Source organism: Strix aluco, chromosome 18 (genome assembly GCF_031877795.1).
Source record: "Strix aluco isolate bStrAlu1 chromosome 18, bStrAlu1.hap1, whole genome shotgun sequence".
Classification (NCBI taxonomy): domain Eukaryota; kingdom Metazoa; phylum Chordata; class Aves; order Strigiformes; family Strigidae; genus Strix; species Strix aluco.
Genome location: NC_133948.1, coordinates 9029752 through 9053770, shown reverse-complemented (window position 1 = coordinate 9053770; position 24019 = coordinate 9029752). Strand labels below are relative to the sequence as shown.

General features: G+C 37.8%; 2 protein-coding genes across 3 annotated transcripts in view; one reads left to right on the top strand and one right to left on the bottom strand.

The window, feature by feature from the left end:
• DGCR8 (DGCR8 microprocessor complex subunit) overlaps positions 1–19800 on the top strand; it is a 28003-nt gene extending 8203 nt beyond the window's left edge. The window contains exons 4-15 of one of the 2 annotated variants that reach the window (XM_074844332.1): positions 556–698; positions 1421–1703; positions 3332–3529; positions 4894–4995; positions 6909–7007; positions 7419–7501; positions 8471–8571; positions 9026–9132; positions 9348–9475; positions 9906–10019; positions 10355–10406; positions 19725–19800. In XM_074844332.1, coding sequence (XP_074700433.1) covers positions 556–698; positions 1421–1703; positions 3332–3529; positions 4894–4995; positions 6909–7007; positions 7419–7501; positions 8471–8571; positions 9026–9132; positions 9348–9475; positions 9906–10019; positions 10355–10406; positions 19725–19792 — 1478 coding nt within the window. In that variant the 3' untranslated portion in view covers positions 19793–19800. Of the gene's footprint in view, positions 1–555; positions 699–1420; positions 1704–3331; positions 3530–4893; positions 4996–6908; positions 7008–7418; positions 7502–8470; positions 8572–9025; positions 9133–9347; positions 9476–9905; positions 10020–10354; positions 14153–19724 lie in introns of those variants that run through there. The other variant, XM_074844333.1, reaches the window with a different exon arrangement.
• Positions 15756–23972, bottom strand: TRMT2A (tRNA methyltransferase 2A). The gene is made up of 11 exons (XM_074844334.1): positions 22866–23972; positions 22043–22151; positions 21528–21709; positions 20516–20630; positions 20141–20256; positions 19387–19498; positions 18221–18343; positions 17571–17646; positions 16949–17065; positions 16623–16719; positions 15756–16310 (listed from the first exon to the last, which is right to left on the bottom strand). The coding sequence occupies exons 1-11, from the start codon at positions 23474–23476 to the stop codon at positions 16037–16039; spliced, it is 1932 nt and encodes a 643-aa protein (XP_074700435.1). The 5' UTR covers positions 23477–23972; the 3' UTR covers positions 15756–16036.
• Positions 23973–24019: the final 47 nt, after the last annotated feature.

Here is a 24019-nt window from a genome sequence, read left to right as displayed (position 1 = left end):
CTAAGTATATAAAGACTTGTAGGCTCGATCCTGGTTTGTATTGTGCTTAGGCTGGAAAATATAATAGGAAAGCCTTAGCTTACAGTTGGAGTCATTGCCAGCTGTTTGGGTCTGTGGGTCTAGGGGTGTCTCATTGCAAATTAATCCCCGAGTGTCAAGTGTGAAAATTTTTAATGAAAAACTCAGTTGTTTCAAAAGCAAGTATGACTTTTCCATTAAATATAGTGATGCTTATGACAATATAAACACATAAGGAAGACTAAAGAGAAGAGAAAATTCACTGGTGAAATGAACAAATTAGTCTGTATAAAAATTAGTACTACTATTGCTTTTCAGTTGAAAACATAATGGAATCTGTAACTTTGCAGGATTTAATATGCATTAGAAGCATATGCCTTTTTATTAAAACAAAATCTTTCTACAAAACTTTTTTCATCTTGTTTCAGTGTCATTTTATCATTTGAGACAGAAAAAACAATAAAAATAAAAACCTTGATTCTTTTTCTGTTCTTCTAAGCAGTCTATCCAAGTTTAAAGCCATTCTTTGCTTTAAAGGTCGTGGCCGCCCTCCTACAGAACCTTTGCCAGATGGATGGATCATGACATTCCATAACTCGGGCATTCCTGTATATCTGCACAGAGAATCTAGAGTCGTTACCTGGTCTAGACCTTATTTCTTGGGAACAGGAAGCATAAGGGTGAGAGCTGTCAATTACTTAAATACTTACTGAGATATAAAAACCAGGTATGTTCCTGCAAACAGTTGAATATTTTTCCACTTCAGCAGGCTTCTTTCCAGTGTTAGGATTAAGGTACTTGAAAAATAAACTCCTCTGTTGCTGAAAATATGATACAATTTTTCTTACGGTGTTTTGTTGTTCTGTTTTTGCAATGAATTTGGGCAGTTAAAGTGAATGAGATGGTCTTGTTAGGTGCTTTCATTTGTCTAGCATGTGACTGCAAAATGTTGGGTTTATTCCACCAGGAAATATCATTTATTTGTAGCTATAAACTAGCCTGAGCTGTGGCTTATGGTCCACACTTACTGAAGTAAGCATTTGACATTCATGAACCCAAGGAATCTGCAGAAACTTGATTTAATGTCATGAGCTTAAACCCCAAGGCAACTTAATGGATTTTATAAAAGCATGTAGTATTTGCATGTATTTAAACAGAATATAGTTTGGATCTAAAACAGTAAATGCACTTTGAAGGTTAGGATCAGTGTTACACAGTGCCAGGATACCATAGGAGTAGACATACTCAGATCTTGAGTAGAATGAGATTGCTGACCAAAGAGAAGGTTGAGCCTAGACTAAATAAAAGTAACTTCAATCTTGATTACATCTTCTCTTTTTTTGAGTTTTGCTTTTGGTGACCTTGAGGTACTGAAACCTTTTGTACTATTTTATATTTGCAGAAACATGATCCTCCCCTTAGTAGCATTCCCTGCTTGCATTACAAAAAAATGAAGGAAAATGAGGAAAGGGAACAAAACAATGACATAACTCCAAATGGGGAAGTATCACCTGTAAAGCACTTAGATAAATCTTCAGAACTGGACTGCCAAACAGAAGAACCAGATTCTACTGCTGCTGATTCTGGGCCTTTAGATGACAAAGACCCCTCAGGGGGAGATGCAGCACAAGGAGCCTTAGGACAAGTTAAGGCCAAAGTTGAAGTATGTAAAGATGAATCTGTAGGTATGTATGGAAAGTGGAGTCTTTTCTTGGCTGGAGTTGGGGCAGTGGCATTTGGGATACATAACACTTTATTCCAGACCTGGCAACTGAGTAATATCTTGCCTGAGATAGAGTGGTCAGTTGTCTTTCTGCACAGTTTTTTGTATGCAGAGATCTGGAGAAATAGATCTGGTATTAGAAATCAATTTTGATATTAACAGGAAGAGAAGCATACAGTAGAGGTTTTTGCTGAAGGCTTGACAGTCCATGTCCAAAGGTTTTACACAAAAATGTGTAAATTTTGGAAGTTTAGGCCTGTAGACTTTTTCTCAGTTTAAGAAACAATTAAGTCAATGTGTACGTATGAATTGCTGTTGTCAAGTGTGTTTATGTGATTTCTTTAAATAGGCTTTTCTATACAGTCTCTGTATTGGCTGAATTACATCTATTTTCAGTATGATCTCGTAAGATAGATGGTGCAGTTAATTTACTTATTTACACAAGTCTAGCAGAGTAAGTCATGCAGATATAATTGCACTCATGCAAAGGTGTGTGGTGCTTCATTATTTTATTTATGCATATCTGATAGCTTTTACACAAAAAGCTGCCTAAAGAAGTCCTGCCAAAATCACTGCCAAACTCAGAGGAACTTGGAGAGAAAGCTCGTGTGCCACTTACACCAACTACATACCTGAGAGTACCATCCATGCAAATTACTGCTGCTCAGAATAGTGATAACGGCTACCACTTATCTTTGTAGTGTTCAAACATAAAACTTGTCATTAACATGTGTCCTGTTCAGTCCAAAAACCATACCAAAAGATTTAAAAAAAAAATAAAAATCAATATTTAGCAGCAAAACTACAGTTAGTAAGCACTTATTTTCTACGTGAAGTTCACCTGTCTATCTCTCTCTTTAAATAGGATCTGTTCTGTATTACTGAAAAAAATACTGAGTGATCAAGTATAAGCGTGACTTGCATTTGGAATTCCTTGTGGAAGGAAACAATACCAGCAGCTTGCTTTTCTTTGTTTACATCTTGGGATGCTACTCTTATTTTTGGGGATTAGATCTGCAGAAATATCCTATAAAGGAGAAGCAGCTGTACTTCAAGGGGGGCAGTCTTTTAGTACTCTCTATATGAAAATGAATGTGTTAAAGTCTGTTTAGAGGCCAGTGGATGTTCATGGAGCATCGTTATATAGTGTTTCATGGTACACTGTTTAATAAATAGATATCAATAGTCAGTGTTGGCTTTGGGAAATTGAGGCTAATAGCATAATTACTGTTTACCTTGCTTCAGGTAATGAGAAGGTGAATAGGTGATGAAGTAGGACAATTACTAGTGTTTTGTTACAAATTGTGTATTACGATGGTTAGGGCTTACTAAAATCTTCAAGTGACAGAATAAAATGCTCTTTTTTGGTGTTGTTTTCCAGTTTGCACAAATGTTTTGCGTTTGACCCAGTAACAGGAAAGCTTGTGATTAGTTCTGTTAGTATAAAAGAGCATCTTAACCACCTTGAGTGTGTTACTTTTGCTCCTAGTCTAAAACAAAAAATTATAATATGTTTAAAACAGTGGAAATAGTGAGTTGAATGCTTGCTCAGTGGTAAAGTAGGGGGAGTAACTTGCTTGTGTTTCTTAGATCTGGAAGATTTTAGACGCTATCTTGAAAAGCGTTTTGACTTTGAACAAGTTACCGTAAAAAAATTCAGAACCTGGGCTGAGAGACGGCAATTCAATCGTGAGATGAAGCGGAAGCAGGCAGAATCCGAGCGGCCTATTCTGCCTGCCAATCAGAAACTCATTACCTTGTCTGTGCAAGATGCACCTACAAAGAAAGGTTTGTCTACCTGTAGTTCAAATATTCTATATCAAAGACTAGTTACAGTTCTAAGCTTGGGGAAAAAAAAAAAAAATCCTGTTATAAGTCCACTTTCTTCTTCTAGAATTCTTGGATCCATTATATCACATAGTAAAGGAAAAATACTGTCAAAACATACTTCATACTGAAAATAATTTCTAAATGAAAGGATTTTTGTTTAAGGTTGCAGTCCTGGTAACTGGTTACTACCTTCAGCTACTTGTTACTGTTGGTTGTTACTGAAAACCCTCTTGCCTAGTCACTCAGTGCTACTGCCTTCTCAGTTCTCATTGGTCCCAAACTAGGGACTGGTTACAAATGCCAGATTGATCCAGGTTAAAACCTACAATTAAAAATACTAATTTAAAGCAGTTGGATACATACAGTTAAAGAACTGTGTGTGCAGTTGTGTCCTGTGGTGTGGGGAGGGGATATCATATGTGATGAGAAGCTGGGGGAATTAGCTGTTCTCTGTATTAGCTGTGTAGCCATAATAATATGTTTAACTGCAGTCTAGTATTTAAAATGTCAATAGACCTGTGATCTGGGTTTTGTTCTTGTTTTGGACATTGTCATGTTTTTGGGTTTCTTCTCTTTTAGCAGAATTAAAACTCAAAAGAGTTGTATGTTGACCATTCCATTACAGGGAGGTGTGGTTGAATTTTTAGTTAGTACACTTTATCTTAAATTCTAGGTTTAGGGCCACATTGAAACTACCTAAACCAAGGACTTCCTTGCACTTTATCTATCTAAATCTTCACTTTCTCTCCCATACTGTCTGCTGAGGCAGTGTTTGTGCTCTTGACTAACAATAGTGTTGCAAGAAAAAAAAAGCACATTTCAAATAAAAAGAGCACATTCAGGGTAAGAAGGGGACAGAGACCTGATCTGTGGCTTGCTAATCAGGATTCCATGGAGAAAAAAACCTGAGTGAATCTGGTTTGTGGATTTGAAGTCTACATGCCTATTGTTAGAAGGAAAGATGCATGTGTTTAGGAGCAAATTAGAGGTTTTCTAATTAGTGTTAGCTGCCAGAAATGCTGTGTGTAGAGGGCCAGGGGACTGCAAATATTGAACATAGAATATTTGGCTTAGCTCATAATTAGCTCACTTCCAGTTGTTGATAGATATTTATGACTTATTTCTCAATAGTTTTTCAGAGAAAATGGACTTTGAGGTCATAGTTATCCACGTCTGATTCAACAGCATTGCATGTAATTTGAGTGGGCACTTGTCACTTGGAGCTTGTAATTTATTTATTTGTAGTAGCAATTGTCTTTTAAAGACTGGAACTACTTAGTTGTCTTCCCTCATCCTCTCTTTTTTTTTTTTTTTTCCCCCAGAATTTGTCATTAATCCCAATGGGAAATCTGAAGTTTGCATACTGCATGAATATATGCAACGAGTCCTAAAGGTTCGCCCTGTTTACAATTTCTTTGAATGTGGTAAGTCTGTTAAGTTTATAAATTGACCGCATGCTGTTTTGAAGGACTTATCTTGTGCTTGGATATTTAAAGAAAAAAAAAAAATCAAACAATGGACATTTTTCATATGCAATGACTTGAAAGTCTGTTTTGAGTCAGGTTCTAGCTAGGAAACATTTTCTGTACCTTAAACATGGCTTTTGAGGATAAGAGAGGTCTTATATTTAAAATAACAGTATGGGTTTTCACTTGGAAAACTATGCCTAAGTGAAAATTGATTTGAGTAACTCATTTGCATCTAAGAGGACACATCAGTGAAATATGGGCAATTACAGTTTTGCTGACTCTGCACAATTAATATTTGCTTAATTTTCTTGTCACTGATGTCCAGAAAATCCGATTGTAAAGCACGCATTGGTTTAGTGAATCATCAGAATCCTGGGGAGGAAAAAAAAAAAAAAGTTAAATACTAAACCCAAATAGTTTCTGAAGAAGAATATGTATGAAGCTGTTCATTTGAATGATTCTGCAGACACATATGTACCCTCTTTAAAGCTGCAATAATTTGAGTTATTTGTTCTGTTCTGGTTCCCTTCCAATTAACAAAAAATGCAGTATTTTTTTTTTTAGATATGTAGATCCTTCAACTGTTCAACTTACTGTATGTTAAGTTTATGTCGTGGAGGTTCATATTTAAATCCGGTCATCCTAAGAGAACTGTGTATGTATAAATTGATGTTAAAAATTGAAATGGAAACCAGAAGTGACTATGTAGACTGTTTGTCTTATGTCACTATTCTCTAAGGTTATTGATTAATTATAATTAGTGGAGAAATTACTAGTTAGGTACAGATTGCAAAATGTTCATATGCAGTTGGTACGAAGTGATTTGGTATAAATGTTGACTAATGTTGCTTATGGTATTAGAAGAATAGAAATAGAGGTGTAATTCAGGGTTACTGAACACTGTGTTGCTCCACGATTAGTGTGGGATCTCTGTGTTGTTCCATGATTAGCGGGGGATTTATGTGAAATGCTGGATGGATATCTGTTTGTGTTTTTAAACAGCTTTTAATTTTATTCTGTCAGTGGTGTGAGATAGTTTGGTAGTTCCTGACTTAGGCTGTACTGAGATGCTTAAGTGATGCTAGCACTCAGAAAAATAAGAACTCGGGGAGAATTTTATTTTGGATAAATACTATGGGGGAATGCACCTGATGCTTAATCAAGAATCTAAAAATTTTGCATATGTGGCAAATATAACTGGAATAAAATTAATGTTGGGATTTTGTTTTCTGTAAACTTCAGCCAGATTGGCTAATCTAGCTGCATTTGAGATTGCTTTACAAAGTGGTATAGCACACGTTCCTTGCATTTTTTTCTTTTGCTGGATTTTTGTGGGGAGCACCTTATGGAGAAGATAAAAATTACACCTTTTTCAGCAGCAGGATTGAAAAGATTAAGTCCTGCAGTCAGCACCCAAGGAATTACAAGTCAGGCATCTTAGTTCAGTGTGGAATCTATAATTATTCAGAATTACCTTATTCCTATATATGAATTACATAATGTAACTGAATTTTCAGTATCGGAATGTGTAGCTCTTATATTTACACTGTGTTAGTGATGCAAAAACTTTGGAATTAATTTGTAATCTGCTAGAATTCAAATGTTATCCCTTAAAATGTAAAAGTTCTCCCATTTGGAAGGATGAAGTACATGATGGGAGGTCTTTTAATGGAGAACTCTTGTTAGTTTTCCATATACTGGAGTAATCAATTCTTTCAAGTGTTTCTGAAGAGTAAACAATTTCCATCCCTCTTGAAGTTGAAATGAAGAAGAAAACAAATCTTGGTAGTGGTGGTGTTTCATGTTCATGATGAGTTTTTTACATTGAGAGTTCTGAAAAGCTTTTTTCTTTCCTCCTCCATTTAAAGAGAACCCAAGTGAACCTTTTGGAGCCTCAGTCATTATTGATGGAGTAACTTATGGGGCAGGAACTGCCAGCAGCAAAAAACTTGCCAAGAATAAAGCTGGTAACATTTTTTCTTCCTTAATACCAACTGCTGAATTGTTTATCTGTTTTCATTTCTGCTTTGAAGATGACATATTTGCAATAGTAAGTAGGAATCATTTTGTTAATAGTTAAGGAAGGTACACTCGTGTCTTTTTTGTAAAAGGGATAAATACTGTTGCAGAGACTTTTCTGATAACCCTAGGTTCAACAATGTACTGGGATAGAAAATCATGAAGGAACTTCAGATGTTAACTTACATATAAACTATTGGTGTATACTGAGTCCATCTTATCCATAAAGTTGTTCTCTAATATGAGTGGATATTTCTAGGGGAGATGTGTGGCTTGCTTAGAGTGCGCCTTTCTGCTGGGTTTTTTTAGAATCATTGTTTAAAATAAACTTAATCAAGATGTTTAATAATTTTCTGCAGCTCGAGCTACACTGGAAATCCTTATTCCTGACTTTGTTAAACAGACCTCTGAGGAGAAGCCCAAAGACAGTGAAGAACTTGAGGTACTGAACTCTTGCTTACTGGCTGTTGTTATTCAGGTCACTTAACGAAGAAATGTTCCAAGACACTAGATTGCCTGTACTGTCCTGGCTTCCAGAATCCTCTGGTTGATGCCTTGAAAAGTTCAGAGCTAGATGCTGTCTGGTTTTGTGTGATCATCTAGAAGACCAAGTAAGAACTAAAAGTGCCCAGACTTCTGAGATATTTTCGTTTGGCTTTGAAAGCTACTTATTGCCAGATCAGACAGCTAAGATTTCAGACTTCAAGCAGTGACATTTGAGGAAAATCAAAGGAAAAGTTTCTTTAAGTGGAGAGCGTGTGCTATATTTTCAGGTATTGGAAATATTAAATAGGTGGTTCATCAGTGATACGTTCACTTTCAATTCAGCCTGTAACAGACCATCAGTAAGGAGTAAAGAAACAATTGATGATCAGCCTGAAAGGAATGTTTTAATTTTAAAAAGTGTGATATACATAATGAGGTGTTAGTACATTTCTTTAACTTAAAACTGTATTGTATGCCCTACGCTATTGAAATGGTCATTAAGAAAATGGAGAGTTTTTTCCATTGTTTTAAAATAAAATACAAAACATTCCAATAGCTGTTATGTTTTCTTTTATTAAACGACAGCATTTTGCTAAGTAGCATTTCATGATTAGTTAAACAAAATAACCTTGTCCAGAGGGAGAAAGGTTGATAAAGAATTTATAAGGTTGTCATTTTTATGTTTACCTTGTATAATGTAAAATTGGAGTTAAAAGAATTATTTATTTCTGTCTGCAAATATATGATTAGGTGCAGCAGTCTTAACGATGTTGGTAAATACCTCCATTATGGATTTAAAAATACTCTTTATTAAGCACAGAGTAACAGAATCCGTTTAGTGTTGCAAAGGAGAAATGATGGTTAAGAACAGTATTAAGGTCTTATTTGTGCAAAAGCTCAATAACCCTTTTCAATTCCTTTATAGTATTTTAACCATATCAGTATTGAGGACTCACGGGTATATGAACTCACCAGTAAAGCTGGACTCTTGTCTCCATATCAGATTCTCCATGAGTGCCTTAAAAGGTAAGGCTGCAGAATAAGGAGCAAATTCTGTTGTGCACAGGTGTTTGGGTCGGGGCATGTTGTTTGCTTGGTTGCTGGTACCCCCAGTGTCTGTCAGTAACTTGGCCGTTTGTGGGCTGGCCAAGCACTCACTGTGGCTATAAGAGACGTGGTGTGGACTGAACTGGTTAATGCTGTATCTTCCTTTAATTCGTATTTGCTGTTTATGCCTCTTGTCTTCTGAGATTAGGATTTAGTTGTGGGACAGAAAAATATGTATTTTTCTTCCTTTATACAGGCTTGCCTTTCCATTCAAGTCAAGTAACTGATCTAAAAAAGAACTCTTTATTAATAAATGTCTTAAAATTTATTAATGTATCCAATTCCACTGCAATGACTGTCAGAGATAACTGCAACCACTTCAGTTGTTTGTAATTTTACTTAGTATGTGATATTGATTTTGTTTGTGCTTAAGAAACCATGGAATGGGTGATACATCCATAAAGTTTGAAGTGATTCCTGGTAAAAATCAGAAGAGCGAATATGTCATGACTTGTGGCAAGCACACAGTGCGAGGCTGGTGTAAGTACAGTACTTAGCGTGACCTCTGATATTATCTTCCTTTTTTCCTGTTCTCATTTGTCCATTTTGTAGGTGCTTGTTCAGCTGTCTGGCTTGTTATGTGCTTATTTTACTCTTCTCTGATATCTCAATTAGGAGTAACACAAGTAAATATTGGTGTTCATCTGATTATGTAATGTGCCAGTATTGACATATTTCCATTATTATTTTTACAGGCAAAAATAAAAGAGTGGGGAAACAATTAGCTTCTCAGAAAATCCTACAGCTACTGCATCCACATGTGAAAAATTGGGGCTCTCTTTTGCGTATGTATGGTAGAGAGAGTAGCAAGATGGTTAAACAGGTGAACATGATTTTGTTTGATTGTATCCTACCTTGTGATTGTATTTTTGCTTTTGTATTTTTCTGGAGTTTTAAATTTAGTTACAACGAAGCTTTAATGGTATGTATTTCAGCATAATAGTGTTGTTCCCTATCATGGTAAAGGCAGTATGCATTTGATGAGCAGTTCTCAGTTCTTCTGAATTGGTTCTCATCCCTTGCTATTGCCAGAATATGAGATGAGTGCTTTCATTGACAGGAATCATTGTGTTAATCTTGCATCTTCCAGGTCAGAGTTATATAACCTACTTAATATTTAACTAACTCATGGGAATATTTGTTATTACTTTAAAAAGTACAGATATCACAGATGAAGCTTCTGCTCCATGTATTTTAATTTTTTTTTCATCAAAAAAGCTCATCTGTTGTTGCTTATTGGTTCTGTTGAATAGGAAACCTCTGACAAAAGTGTGATAGAACTTCAGCAGTATGCCAAAAAGAACAAGCCAAATCTGCACATCCTGAACAAGTTACAGGAAGAAATGAAAAAACTGGCACAAGAAAGAGTGAGTATATGCTCTTTTGTATTTACAAACAGGAAGAATGCCATGGGTCAGACTTAGCAATGATCAGAATTTTTGCTTGTTTATACAGTATCTCGCCTAAAGAGCTGTTCAAAACTTGATTGGGGGGAGCTACTTTTAGAGAGATTTTCATTCTCTCTTTTAAACTGGCTTATAACTTAATTTTACCTACTTCAGTAAATTTTACCATTAGAAAAAGTTAGCCTTTCACAACGATTGACACAAGTCTGGCTAAAACTGTTCAAAATGTTAAAATAGTGTTCTATTATGACGTTCTCTTTATGACTGTGTTCTGGGGTTTGTTTCAATTCTTTTAGGAGGAAACACGAAAGAAACCCAAGATGACAATAGTGGAATCGGCTCAACCTGGTAGCGAACCTCTCTGTACTGTTGATGTGTAATGAGAAAATTTACAAGTGGGGAGCAATAACACAAATGGAGGAACTAGATTTTCAACACTTATTTAAAAATTGTTTGCTGCAGAATGCAAGATAACTTTTAAAATCCAAGCTGCTTCAGTTATGCATTGTTCTTTTTGCATCATCAGGGCAATATTACTTTTTCCTTTTTTTTTTTTTTTAATACCTCTGAGATATGTATGTTTAAAGGATTGATCATAAAGATCTCTACTTGGGCAAATGCACAGAGGACAGGCATGTTCACACAGGATAAAATCAATCAAGCACTTTTTTCTGGAAAGCCATCCATGTTGTTTGAAATGGATGTGTTTTAAGGTTGAAATACAGAATATCTATGTACAGGTTGAAGCTGATACTATATATATACACATTCATATATATGTATATATAAAAGAAATATATGTACATCTTCTTGTATGAACATGCCTAAAAATATTTTTGTGAAAAGTTTTGTTGCATTTCAGCACATAATAATATGCACTGATAAGACACTTTGGTGACAAATACATGAAAGTGATGAGCAATGTTCCTAATGCCATAGGATTAGGCCAGTAATGCTGTTTCTTTTTGGTTTGTTTTTTGTCTCCTGCCAGGCTTAGTTATTCAAGATCACAGTATGCAGATCTTACTATTACTTGAAAAGAACAAGTATACCTGGTAGTGTTAAGAGCAACAGGCTGGGTATCCGAAATTGTTGGGTCTTATTTTAACTGAAAGAGCCTATGTTAGTTTACAGATCAGTTGAAAGGGGAAAATATGGCCCTATTTATTTGATTAAAATAAAAACTGTAATTTGAAAGGCTGTTTTCAAAGCTTGGAGCCAAAACGCAGCTGACAATGGTTGACAGTCTGAAAATATTTTGCCAATGATGTGTTTAAGACCTTCCACTCCCTTCTACCAGCAATAAAACAATTTCTTATTTGTTTGGAGTCAGAATACATCTGACTTGATCAATTAAGTCTTAATTAACTTGCACCGTAAAAGCAAAGAATTAAGAAAAAAACCCCACAACCCTAAGAAATCTGAAATAACTGCAGCAAAGTAGTTTTTTTTAAGAAGTTTTTGGGTTTACTTTTTTAATTACATTTTTAGTTTTTAAAGTGTAATTTCTGCAATGAAAATTAGAATGTAGATTTGGAATATGACATAGAGTAATGAGTAGAATGAGACCATAACAGGTTATACTGACAAATACGAAAATCACAAATATGCAACTATTATAAAATACAATCTTAGAAAACAGGCAGTACTCACTATGTCATCTGAGGCTTTATTAAATTAAGCACAGAAGAAATAGTTTTGGCTGTAGGGAAAGCACTGCTTTGTGGGTTTCGTTCTTCGTACGGGGTTCTTTACTGGGTGATTGCAGTAAGTCTTCTCTTAGAACCATTTCTGTGGGTTCTTTGGTTTGCTCTTAGAGAGAGTGAAAAACCAAGCTGGTGGTGCGGCTTCAATGATTTATCCAAGAGGTGTACTGTGATACTTTACACTCCTGCTCCTGTAGGAGTGAAACAGGTCAGTTCTGTAGAATTGGTGCAGCTCCTGGTACTTACCTGGACAGTGCTCTGGAGGCTTGAGGGGTTTGGTTTGGGGGTTTTTTTGGTTGGTTTTTTTACAGAGTGCTGCAGTATAATGAATTTAGTGCCTACTGGATTTTAACAATATTGGCATCAGTATTGTAAGACCTTCTTTTAATATCACCCATTATTTTGGATATTTGGATTTTAATTTGTATCTCAAATTAATGTTTTTGAATATGTTGCATATAATATTTGAGGTTAAACAGGAGGAGTCTTGGAGTCTTACCTGTTTCTGTGTTTGAGTGATACGCTCAGAGGTCTCTGCAAATATTCATTCACCCATTTTTTATTATAATATTTAGCTTTTCAGTTCCACGAGTTGTAATCCTGTTGTAACAGGTTACGGGTAGTTGGAAGACTATACATGAACTATTATTTATACAAGTGGCCTATCAAAAAAACAAAAAACACTGCCTCTGCTTTTTTTTGTATAGCTTTAATAAATCTCCATCTTTTGAAGGGTATATAATATTGGTGCAGTAGTGACAAGCAGTGATAACTGTTTGTTTCTCTCTTCGTTATTTTTTGGGGTTTTTTGTTTTATTTTCATAAAGACAGGGCTTATATCTTCTATGCCTAAATGTATTACTCTTTTAGGTAGGTTTTACTTCAGCTTACGTGTTTTCAGCAGAAAAATCTGTACTTGGATGGCACTGTAAAAGACAAATCACCCTTGTAGAGCTTTTTATTTTTCTGAAATCAGAATGTCAATGCATTTGCAGGTCACCTGCAGAATATCCATAGATGCCTCGCTTACAAATTTGTTTCCATTATTTTTAAGAGGATTGCTGTATTACCTCAGTCTGCCACTATCAGAATCACAAGGTGACCATTGCCCTTAATTAAAACATCCAGAGATTTCATTGTGAACCAAAGCCTAGAAAGTATATTATGCATTCTAAACAAAAACAAACAAAAAAAGATGGTATTAGACCTTGCTGCAGCCTTTAACTGGAGAGATGTCCAGAAAATAGCGCAATAACTGCTGGAACAAACTACTTAACTGCTGTTTATGTCATTGTGAAGTATTCTTGTGTTTTAATGTTTACTATTGTTTGGAGTGTAACAGTCTTGCATTTGCACATAAGCACGAGCTGCTGTGATAGAGGATAGATCATTGCATTAACTTCAGCTTCTGCATGAACACTTACAGTGTGATTCAAGATGTATCCTAAACTTGTCTTGTAACTCTTGTGTGTTTTCTAGGTAATCGGCTGTAAAGGTTTAGATCTTGATTGTATGAATGCATAAAACAACTGCTGCTTTTGTCACTGATATTTGTTATTTATCCCTTCTATATCCAGAGGAGGATGGGTATTTTTATAGGGATGGAGTGTATTTTTAAGAACTATTCCATCCTTCGGGAATTAGACAGTTTTTGCTTTGCATATTATGTGCTTCTCGACAAAAGTGTGGTATATTGACTTTAAGGATTAAATTAGTGTGCATTCAAATTGTTATGGTACTGATGGAAAACTTACTGTGACTTCCAGTGAATAGTCAGATGCTACCTATTTAAACACCAGTCATCCAGCTTTTTCTTACATATTTATTAAACAAAACTGATGAAGTAGTGGGTACTCAGAAGTTTGGAAAGACTATTATGCATAAACTTAACTGTTGTATGTAAACTTCCACTTTCCTGTGATGCTGTTAGGCTTTATACAAATATATTTGTAACATCCAGGTATTTAAAAGCATCATGATTATCTTACGAATTCTCTAGACTGTACTTTGGTTCTGGAGTAAAATTCAGGAAGTGAGAGCCTCCTAACTTTCTGTGGGAAGAAATGTGAAGTGCAAGAAGCCATGCTGTTGTTAACCAAATAAAATGAGCAGTTACAGTATTCTGATGTGTATCTGAGAAGGTGAAAAAACAAAAGAAGATTCATTCTTATTGCCCAAGTAGGTAACAATGGTTGCTGTATGAGTTGTGTTGGGTGCAGTTGCTTGATGCCAGTGCTAAATTGGTACAACTATAAAGCCTCATTTTCACTGAGCCTCTGCTTGCTTTTTTTCTGCACAATCATATAATCCTATGTGTTTGGTCTTTGAGTACTACATGTGTATTTTTCAGACAATTAGTTTTGAGCAATAAAGTTTGATATTATAAAATGCTCCAGTGTGATCAGTATTATGATAGTTTAAGCATATTTAGGAAAAGGAACTTGTATTCCTTGATTCCTGCAGGTATTTTTAAATAGAAATTAAATCAGCACAGGCTCATTGGTTATAGAAGTACCTATTTTGTCACTTTTTTGATAAGGAATTTAATGTTTACATGGTTAGGCATCACTTGGAGTGAAATTATATGAAAACTTTTTCTTGAATTGGGATTCGTATTTTTACTTAAATGATGTCATGGGTGGAAATGACACAACCCAAAGTTGCTGGCTTTGGTATCTGTTGTCACAGGCCTGCCTAACTGGAAGGCGATCAGCAAGTCCGCGTGCTGTAGTAGTAGATTTTTGTTCAGTCTGTATTCAGTGTGCATTAGAAGTATGTTCAGAAACTTGAGGGTTAAAATGGTTATTCCTTCTGCATGGCTGGCTGTTTTGTAGTGTGGATCACTCAGTTAAACGTAAGGCCAGGCGCAGCAGCTGCAGGGGCGCAGGAGCGCTGACCCGAGAGCAGCCCGTGCCAGGGCAGGGGTCTCCGCCGCATCTGCCGCCAGAGCCGGTCGCTGCGCTGGCGCTGCGGCTCACGGGCCAGGCCTCGCCGCGAAGCAGCGTGCGCTGGCGTGACCCAGCTGGCTGCGGCACGGGATTACTGCCTTGAGGTTTTGCATTAAATATAACTGCCTTTTTCTCTTCCTGCACAGGGCTCCCAGTAAAACAGCTGGGAAAGATACCAGAGATATGATCCCTCTGAGTCTAGGGCAGAGGTTTGGTAGAAAGAAACACTGTGTCCAAAAGTATTTCAGTTATAACCTCAGACACCCAATAAGCTAAGGTAATATTCCTGTTGCTTTCTCATTCTTCAGTAATCACTGAATTACACCTGACTCTTCCATGTATGTTTTCCCTGAGGCTGAGGTTAGCCTTTTTAAAGCTACTACAGGATCAGAAAGCCTCAGCGGGGCTACAGAACTTCCTAGGGATCAGTGTGACGTAGTAAGTACTTGACTGAAGGTATCCACTGAGCAGAGTTACTAACAGTCTGAGAGGAAAATGAGCCTCTTTATCAAAAATGACTGGTGTCTGTACAGATAACTTCTGTCAGTTGTCACTGGTGTGGGCATGCCTAGAGCAAAGTCCTCTCAGCTTTACTTGACATTGTAGGAAATGATCTAAGAAACCCTTTATTGTATTATCAGTGATGCTACAGTCTCAGAATAAAACTGATTTCAACTGTGGAAACTGTAGCATTTTTATTTAGAATATGAGTTTGTTGCTTACTAGTGAGGATTTAGCAAGTGAATGACTTATGGAAGGTTTGATTGCTAAATCTTTACGAGCTTATTCAAAAGACACAGCGCTGTTGTGACAGGCTAGCAGAGCTGGAGGAATTTAGTCCTGACAGTTATGGGTCCCTGTAACGAATTACCTGCTTTGGGGACTGGACAGTGCAGTCAGCCACTCTGCAGGGTCCTCCATACCGCTCCGCTGCTCAGCTGTTGTTGATAAATAGCAGCTCTTCACTAACCCTTAGTGTGGTGTATTATACTCACACTGGAAGGGATGGTGTGGCATTAAAAATCAGCCCAGGTTCCAAATAGTTGTATCTGAATATAGTAGAATACTTTATTTAAAGCTATTTAAAGAGCAAGACCACCATATATATATTACTTCACTCATCTGAATTTCCCCAAGGGCGGGAGGAGAAAAGCAGATTGGGCCTAACAGTACATAATGAAATGTAACTCAAATTAGTATGATGAAATAACTTGGAAGCCTTGCAACTACTCTGTTGTACGGAGATTTATTACCTGGATGTTACAGAAATGTTACTGAAGCAGTTAACAAGCCAGAGTAGTTTCTGGAAGGTGTCTCTCAGGAGTTAAGCTGATTCCCTCTCTTCTACATGTGCAGAAGTGCCCTGGCTGGCAGCAGTGTTGGATGGGTTGGTGCCCAATTGCTCGGCCTCAGACCCTGCTGTTGTGACCTGAGTAGCATTGGGCGTGGCTTCAGCAGAGCTCTCGTTTGCATATTCGACCCTTTCAAAGAATATCAGTAACTCGCAATGCCGGGTCTGAGGGAAGAGATCCACAGCCAGTGCTCGAACGGGACGGAAAGAGGCTCCTTTGACCCTGTTGGAAGGGGCCCGGCAAAGGCTTGATGGGAAAGAAAGGGGAGGAAGAACTGTGTTAACATTTTAGTATACTGTTCATCACTGCCAGTCCTCTAAGGGCGGTTTTTCTTCCCCAAGCCTCAATTCCACGATAGGGTTATTCTCCACCCCTAATATTTCCATTATTACTTGTGTATTGGGCAGTGCAGTTCCAAGCTTGCAGTGCAGCAGCTGTCAACTGTTGAGCCTTTTAAGCCTTAAAAATAAAAATCCAACGATGGTCCCCCTCCCCAAGAAGCATGTATTTTTCTTCTTACCCCATTTACTCGGTCAACTTAATGCAAGAAATACTCACTCCACAAAGTTATTCATGGCGGCTCTGGGGTTGCAGGATACATAGATGAGCTTCTTCAGGTGTTCAGCTCTTCTAATGGCAAGAATTACCTTGGAATCTGGATGATCAAAACCAAGACAGCCATTTACCAGTTCTGGGTGCAGCAACAGACTCGCACAAAAATTCCACATTATGCTCCAGCATGAACAGAACTGTTGCAATACCCAGCTGCTTCAAGCTGTGCCTGAAGCCTCCTGCTTCATTTATTCTATTGTTGTTTTTCTTAGGTTCACCACCAAACCCCAAGTAGCAGAACAGACTTAAAACTTAAGGGAAGATAAACTTACGCAGCCCTGCTCGTGGCGGATCTACAATAGTAATCAGGTTCTGAGGAGCTAATATGTTAATTAGGGAAGGAACAAGATCTTCAGCCTTCCCACAATGAAATTCAATATTATTCAGTTCTATAAAAAAAGAAAAGATGTTATCAGAGTACTTATCTAGTCAAAGCATCTTTCAGTATACTCAAATTGGATATTCAGATACCTTAAAAACTACAAACCCTTTAGTCTACCCTGAAATCAGTGTAATTTAAGCAATCACTGGTACTTCAGATCATTTAAACAACAGTAACTTGAGGATCTTCCATTATCTGGACTAAAGCAAGACCCCACAGAAACCAGCTACTGTTAATGTATTGTTTATGAGGGTAATTGGCTTCATCTCACTTTTACACTGAAATATTTTCTTTTTGGAGGGAAAAAAAAAAAAGTAGCTATTAGTCAACAGGAAAATTGATCTCACAGACTAACATGGTATTTGTTTTCAAGAGAGATTAAATGTTTAAAGTGGACAAGATTACTATCAACAACATGTAATTCTAAACCGCTTAGATAACGTAAAGAGAAATAGCTATACAACTACTACTACACATCTTAACAAAGATCTTGGCATTTTAGCTTAACTAACCATTAATCTGAGCATTCACTCTGGCATCCTGCACAGCTTCTTGGCAGAGTTCAATTCCAATCACTTTCTTCACTTTCTATAGAATCAAAGGAAAAAGAGCTGTCTGTGGTATGTAAATGTAAACTTAATCATTATTCATAGCATCAGCAATTAATGACTATACATGAACGTTGAGTAGTACCTGGTCAGAGAATTACTGCCTTGCAGCCAGAAAACAGGCTGAGGAGGGACCTGTGCAAATAAATAGGGACTACTTAAGACTGATGACCACCATTTATCCCAGCCTGCACATAACAGACTCCAGTTATGCTGGTGTCTTTCTTTTTTGGGGGCCAGACTTCCATGGTCTAGCAAGCTCTGCTCTAGAAATGATACGAGAAATGTTCATTATTCATATCCAAAGCTTTCTGAGAAAGCCCAAACTGGGTAAGTGGACAGATTTAGTAAGTTTTGGCTATCCTACAGAACTACTGCCTCTTTTGACTTCAGTTTCAAAATAATTTTGGCTGCTCAACACAAGGGTGAGCTTTCCTCATGATTTGGTAAAACAGCTGTAAGCAGTTTAATTAGAAATTAATTGAAAAAAATAAGATACAATGTGTTGCATTTCAAGTACCTCAAGTATTTCTTTCATTGTATCACTCGCTCACCTTTGCCAAAGAGATCCCAATAGTTCCGGTACCGCAGCAGATGTCCAGCACAGTGCTCTCTTGGCTCAGCTGCGCCCATTCCCCAATGGCAGTATACAAAACTTCTGCAGCTTGTGTGTTTACCTGTGAAATTACGTTTCAAATAGATCTACTTCTTCATAAATAGTCAATGTGTTTTAATGAGTCTTAGGAAAGCAGGTTTTCTTTTTCCTGGTTCTAACAAGTCAACTTCACATATAAGTTAAAATCACAGCTAACTGACCTAGACTGGCACCTAGTAAGAGATCACCATTCCATCGTTAGTCTGGCTCAGTTCTCTCTGAGAAGTAACGTTTTGTTATCTATATTCTAGTAAAAACATGACTTGTTCTATAGTACCTGAAAAGCAAGTTTGGAAACTAGAGGACACAGCAAACAAAAATAATTAAGCAAAAAGCTAAGCAATAAAGTCAAGTCTGGACTTTAAAAATACTTCCTTTCCTTGAATAGGAATTAGTAAAGATTCAAAACCAGGAGAATATAACCATGACAATTCATTCAGCAAGCTTTAGCTTTGTTTGTAATACTACTTTAAAGTAAATGCTGTAATTACACATTATGGTTAAAGAAGTAGTGTATAAGCTTTCTAAACCAGTGCCTCTAGAGCAAGCATATTCTTTGGCTTAAAGAGCAAGCAAAGCACATAATGTGGAAAAAGAAAAGTAGCCTATCATCTATGGCAAATAGAAAATACAATTTAGCTTCCATGTATTTACAATGCCAAGTGATAATATACTTCCTTCCTATTCCCGTACTTTCCATTTCAATGATACAGGCTAGCTGCTGAGGCTCTGAAGTTTTGGAAGGGCAGAAATAAGTTTTAGAAAAACAAAGATTCCTGAACTACATATTGCATGTTCGGGATACATAAAGGCTGCCATTCGACAGGAGGCAAATTATCTGATCTAGTAAAAAGAAAAAAAAAAAGTTGTCTTCAACATCCCCCCATCAAGTTTACACTCATTCACTATTTTTACAGCCAAACATAACATTCAAAGGTATTTAATCACACCAAATATATAAAAGATGAAATCTCTAGATATAGAATACCTTGTTACACAGCACTAGCCAAGCTTAATGGCATTAATGCAAATCCAGTTAAATTAGCAACTTCCTACCATCCTTACTTGAAAAAACGCATGAGGAGAAATTCTAAATTTTAGGCCAAGAAGTTCTTCATATATGTACTTGTCACCAGCCACATGCTCCAAAGGCAAGTCTTCTAGATTTGGAGATTTCCTGGGGGCAGGCAAGGCACAGGGAGACAAAAAGAGGAAAAAAAAGAAGATAGCTGTTTGTTACGATTTTTACTAAAGCTGTAGTCATCTTAAGAACTGCAGTACTACGTACTAAGCAGTAATCTATAGTGGGCCAACATTTATGATATCCTTTTAGAGGCTATCTTCTTTTCTTACAGTGTACATTTTTTTCTTACGGTATACAACTCTTCCATTGATGTCAACAGGACCTACATTGTCTCTAGATGAAGACAGTGTGAGCCTTGTGCTCTGTGGAAGAGGATGGGCAGATTAAAAAATCATATAAAACAGGGAAGAAAGGACGCAGAAGCTACTTGCTGATAATAATAAATATCCATCTACTGCAGTAAACACTTCTACAGCTTGACAGCCAGCAACTAGTAAGTGGGTTTACCCAACTGACACTCTACCTGCCTTTATCCAGTGAACACTACAGGAGAATGAGAAATTTCAGGAGTCTGTTGTGGAAAAGGTAAGTAAGTGTTCAACAAATTAGTAACATTGCTGCTACTTTTATGAAATAAGACAAAATAATGGTGTGGAAGTGCTACCCACTTTTCTGTCACAAACACCAAAAATCCAGCCACCACCAAAACCCCCACAGCAAAGTCAACTCCCTCACCTTTGTCCTTCCTCCACAAAGTACAGAGAAGTAACACCACTGCTCTTTCCCATCCCTTCCGTGAAGTATTTTGCCAGAGAGATTTTCAGGTCAGCTAGCTCTTCTTTACTTAATTTCTAAAGGTTTCATTTGAAAGAAGGGAGAATAATCATTTAGTGACTTAAAGATATGAGTTAGCGTATGCCTTCTATAAGCATATGAATTACTTGTTAATTTCTATGAATCAGATTAGTCTAAACAGAAGAGTAGTAATGCAAGGTAAACTACACCAAGTAATTATTCTATTTCTCTTTTGCATGCACTATTTATAAAATCATATATATGTAATTTTAAAGCTGTGTGCCTGGGCTGCACATTATATGTCAACTTAAATACCTGAGGATTAAAATAAACAATTGCCATGACGTGGCCATTCCTGCTGGTACGGACTGTGAGCTGTTTCCAGTGACCTTCATAGGTTTCTGGGCTGTAAACTGAGTAAGGAGTTGACCTGCAATTTTCAGAAGCTCAGTTACTTAACAGAAAACTATTTTTTTGCATAACATTCAAGTTTAATGAAACAAATGAAGCTCACCGTGCAAAGTGATGGAAAATGTTAAGTACAAACAGAGGCTACATTCATTTGTAAAGAAAAGAATGACTTCCACATCTTAATTAAGAAAAAAGAAAGAAAGAGACTGATAAATAGGCATCTCCTAATGCAAAATAATCTCTCCCTACTTCTCACAATCCTCTTACCCATTTTAACCCATCCAAAATTAAAGCTAGGATACAGGCAGCTTCCTACTGCATTCAGAGAATGACACAACTTTTTATAATGCCTTCACTGGCTTCTGTGCTTCATTCCAGGTTTAAACTTTCCATCTTCATGATTCTTCCAAGGTTTCCATTTTTGAGGATTTAACTGCTTTTTAAAGAAACCACTACTTTTTCTAAAAAGTATTGTTGCTTAAGTTTACAATTTTGTTTTATTCCTTATTATAGGATGATTCTTCTCTTCATCCAAGGAAGCAGTTGACCTTTGTTTTTCAAATTCCTCTTTTAAAAAGCCTTTTTCTGAGTATTTCTTTACAGTTGGTGGAAGAAACTCTCAAATAACAGACACTTTTTATAGCAGACTTATACATCTTATTGCTTGCAATAAAGCTGTGGTCGGCTGTTACCTGTCCCTCCCCATCTCAGAACAGCTGAGCAAGAGCGAGGGAAAAATACCCAGTGATCTAGGCACAAGATGTAAACAGCAAAGAACTGCTAAAAATTGAGACTGGTATATCTTAGGTCTTAAAGCTCAGAATAAACACTAAGCTTTTAATAATATTTCATTTTATAAATATTTTTGAGTAAGACATCAAAACCTTTACAGATAACTCGTTTTACTTATGCTCACCTTATGTAGTCTTGAAAAGCTTTTACTACTTTTTTGGCAATAGCAGGAATGTGAACAGTATCAAATGGCTCCACTACAGCACATGTACCACCCTTATATTTGCCAAGACGACAACCCACAGTTTTGTCTTCTTGATTTACACCAATCCCAATCAAGAACTCACATTTGTTGCGATATTCAGTCTAGATTTAAAATAAAGTTATGTAAGATATTTACATAGCACTTATTTGTACATGCCAAGTTTGTCCTGAAACAACCTTCGTATGCTTAAATGTATTTGCAAACGGACACAGCTCATTTAGTTCATATGGAAGATAGTCATGGATTTTGATGTATGAGAACTGACAGCAATAATGAAAAAGAGCAATATTACATGAAAGGCAATGTCTAAAATGCATCATTCATTACAAGATGAAGTCAAATACTCAGTTTGTCCACTGTTTCTTAAGACAAAATGATTAATTTAACTCTAAACTCATTAACCCAACTCCATACTTTTCCTAGGATTACCTTACCTGTAATGGTGATGCTTTCACTCCCTCTACCGGGCAACACAATTTATTATACTTCTGCTTCTGCAGGAACAACCAAGGTAACAAGGCTCTGTTGTTATTTCCTATTTCCCTGCCCAAATCAGAAACAAAAATTGTAAAGTACACATTAAGAAAACTGAGGTTAACAGTTGCACAGGACTTTTTTTTTTAATAGGGCATAAAAAAGATTATCAGATGAAGAGTATTTCTTCCAGAAGAATTTTTTAACAGGCAAACCCTCTCTAACTTTGTGAGAACTGTAACCTGAAAGAGTTAAATGTAGTTATAAAGGTATGTACTAGACTTAACAATGTACCCATGCATGAAAAGAATGCCAATTTTATCTACATAGGTAAGGCAGGAGATAACACAAGTGATACTTCGATGTACAAAGACCAGGCATAAAAATTGGAGGTGATTTTTAAAGAGAAAATCCTAATAGTAATTTACCATCTCTACAGATTGATTACCTCTTACACTATTTGACAGTGCCAATTTTTTTTTAACTTCACAGGCATAAACATCCTTCTGCTTAGGCCTACAAAACAACAGACTCTAAAACAATGCCCCTTCATTTAGCAAACATTCAATGCTGACCAAGAAGAGCAATGGCTGGTTTTGTCAGCTGGGGCTGTTTTTAAGCCCTAGCATCGCAGATTCTATTTACTTTGTCAGGGTATTTGGGTTTTGACCTACCTCTAACTTAACTTTTTTTTTAGAGATAGCAATTTGTGCAAATTTAGCTATATCCCAACATAAGGTCACGTCTTGTAACCATCACAGTAGCTTTACAAACAGGAATTACTTTGTCAGCTTCTGCAGCACTTGTTCACATTCCTGCTTCTTTCTGGCCAGCTGCTCCTCGTAGGGCATGTTCCACAGCGGGGTCACCACATCCGCTATTTGCTTGCTCAGAGGCTCCTCTCCGCTGTCTTTGGAGGGAGCTGGCCGCTTGACCTCTCCCTGCTCCGTCTCCTCTTCTTTCTTCCTTTTTTTTGCAATCGGGTCAGCTTTTGGCTTGGCAAGCCTAACGCTCAGGTGCCGGCTCTTCCACAAAACCCCATGGAGGACTTTCATGGCCTTGTCCCTCTCCTCCTCACTCTTAAACGTCACGAACGCGAACGTCTGCTTCCCAAAAAGTTTTATCTTATGAGGGTTAAGTCCGTATTTGGCAAGGAACTTTTTCACATCGTTAAACCCGATGTATTTGGGAAGGTTTTGTATTTCTACTTTATAGATCTCGGAGGTAAACAAGTCTCCCTTAATGTATCTGTACACGTCGGGGCAGGCTGCGGGGCTCTCCGCGGGGTCACCCCCGCCTCCACCGGCCTTGCCCTCCAGCTCAGCCCCATCCTTAGCCTCCGGCACAGGAGCCGCGACGTGGTCGGGGCCGCACCGGTCGCTCTCGTCCGCCATGCTCCCGCCGGCCCCGCGGAGGCGGCCGCACACACCGGCGCCAGCCTCCCCTCAGCGCGGACACCAGGTCAACCCCAGCCCCGCGTGCCGGCGGTGTGCGGATGTCCCCGCCGCCCCGCGCACACCTCGCGCTTCCTCGTGCCGGGCTCCTGGGGGCGGAGCTGTGGCGTCACCGACAGACCGTTGCAAAAAGAATCGGGGGGAAGGGAGAGAAACTATTTTTTTTTTTTTAACGTCTGCCTCTCACCGCTACCGTTCCTCGCGTGTGGGGTCAGCCGCCTCTCTTAAAAATAATAATACAACTGACTAAAATATTGCCCCCCTCCGTCACGCACGTGGGCGCCATCTTGGGTCGGGACGTGGGGTGGCCGCCGCCATGCCGCAAGGGCTGATGGGAAGCGCCTCGGGAACCGGACAACAAAAAAAAAAGCTTCGTCGAGGGCGGGACGGGCCCGGGACGGGGACCGGTGCCGCAGGGCAGTGTCGGTGCGGCCGGGGGCGGCGGGTACTCTTCCCCGCGCCGAACCCCGGCAGCCGCGGCGC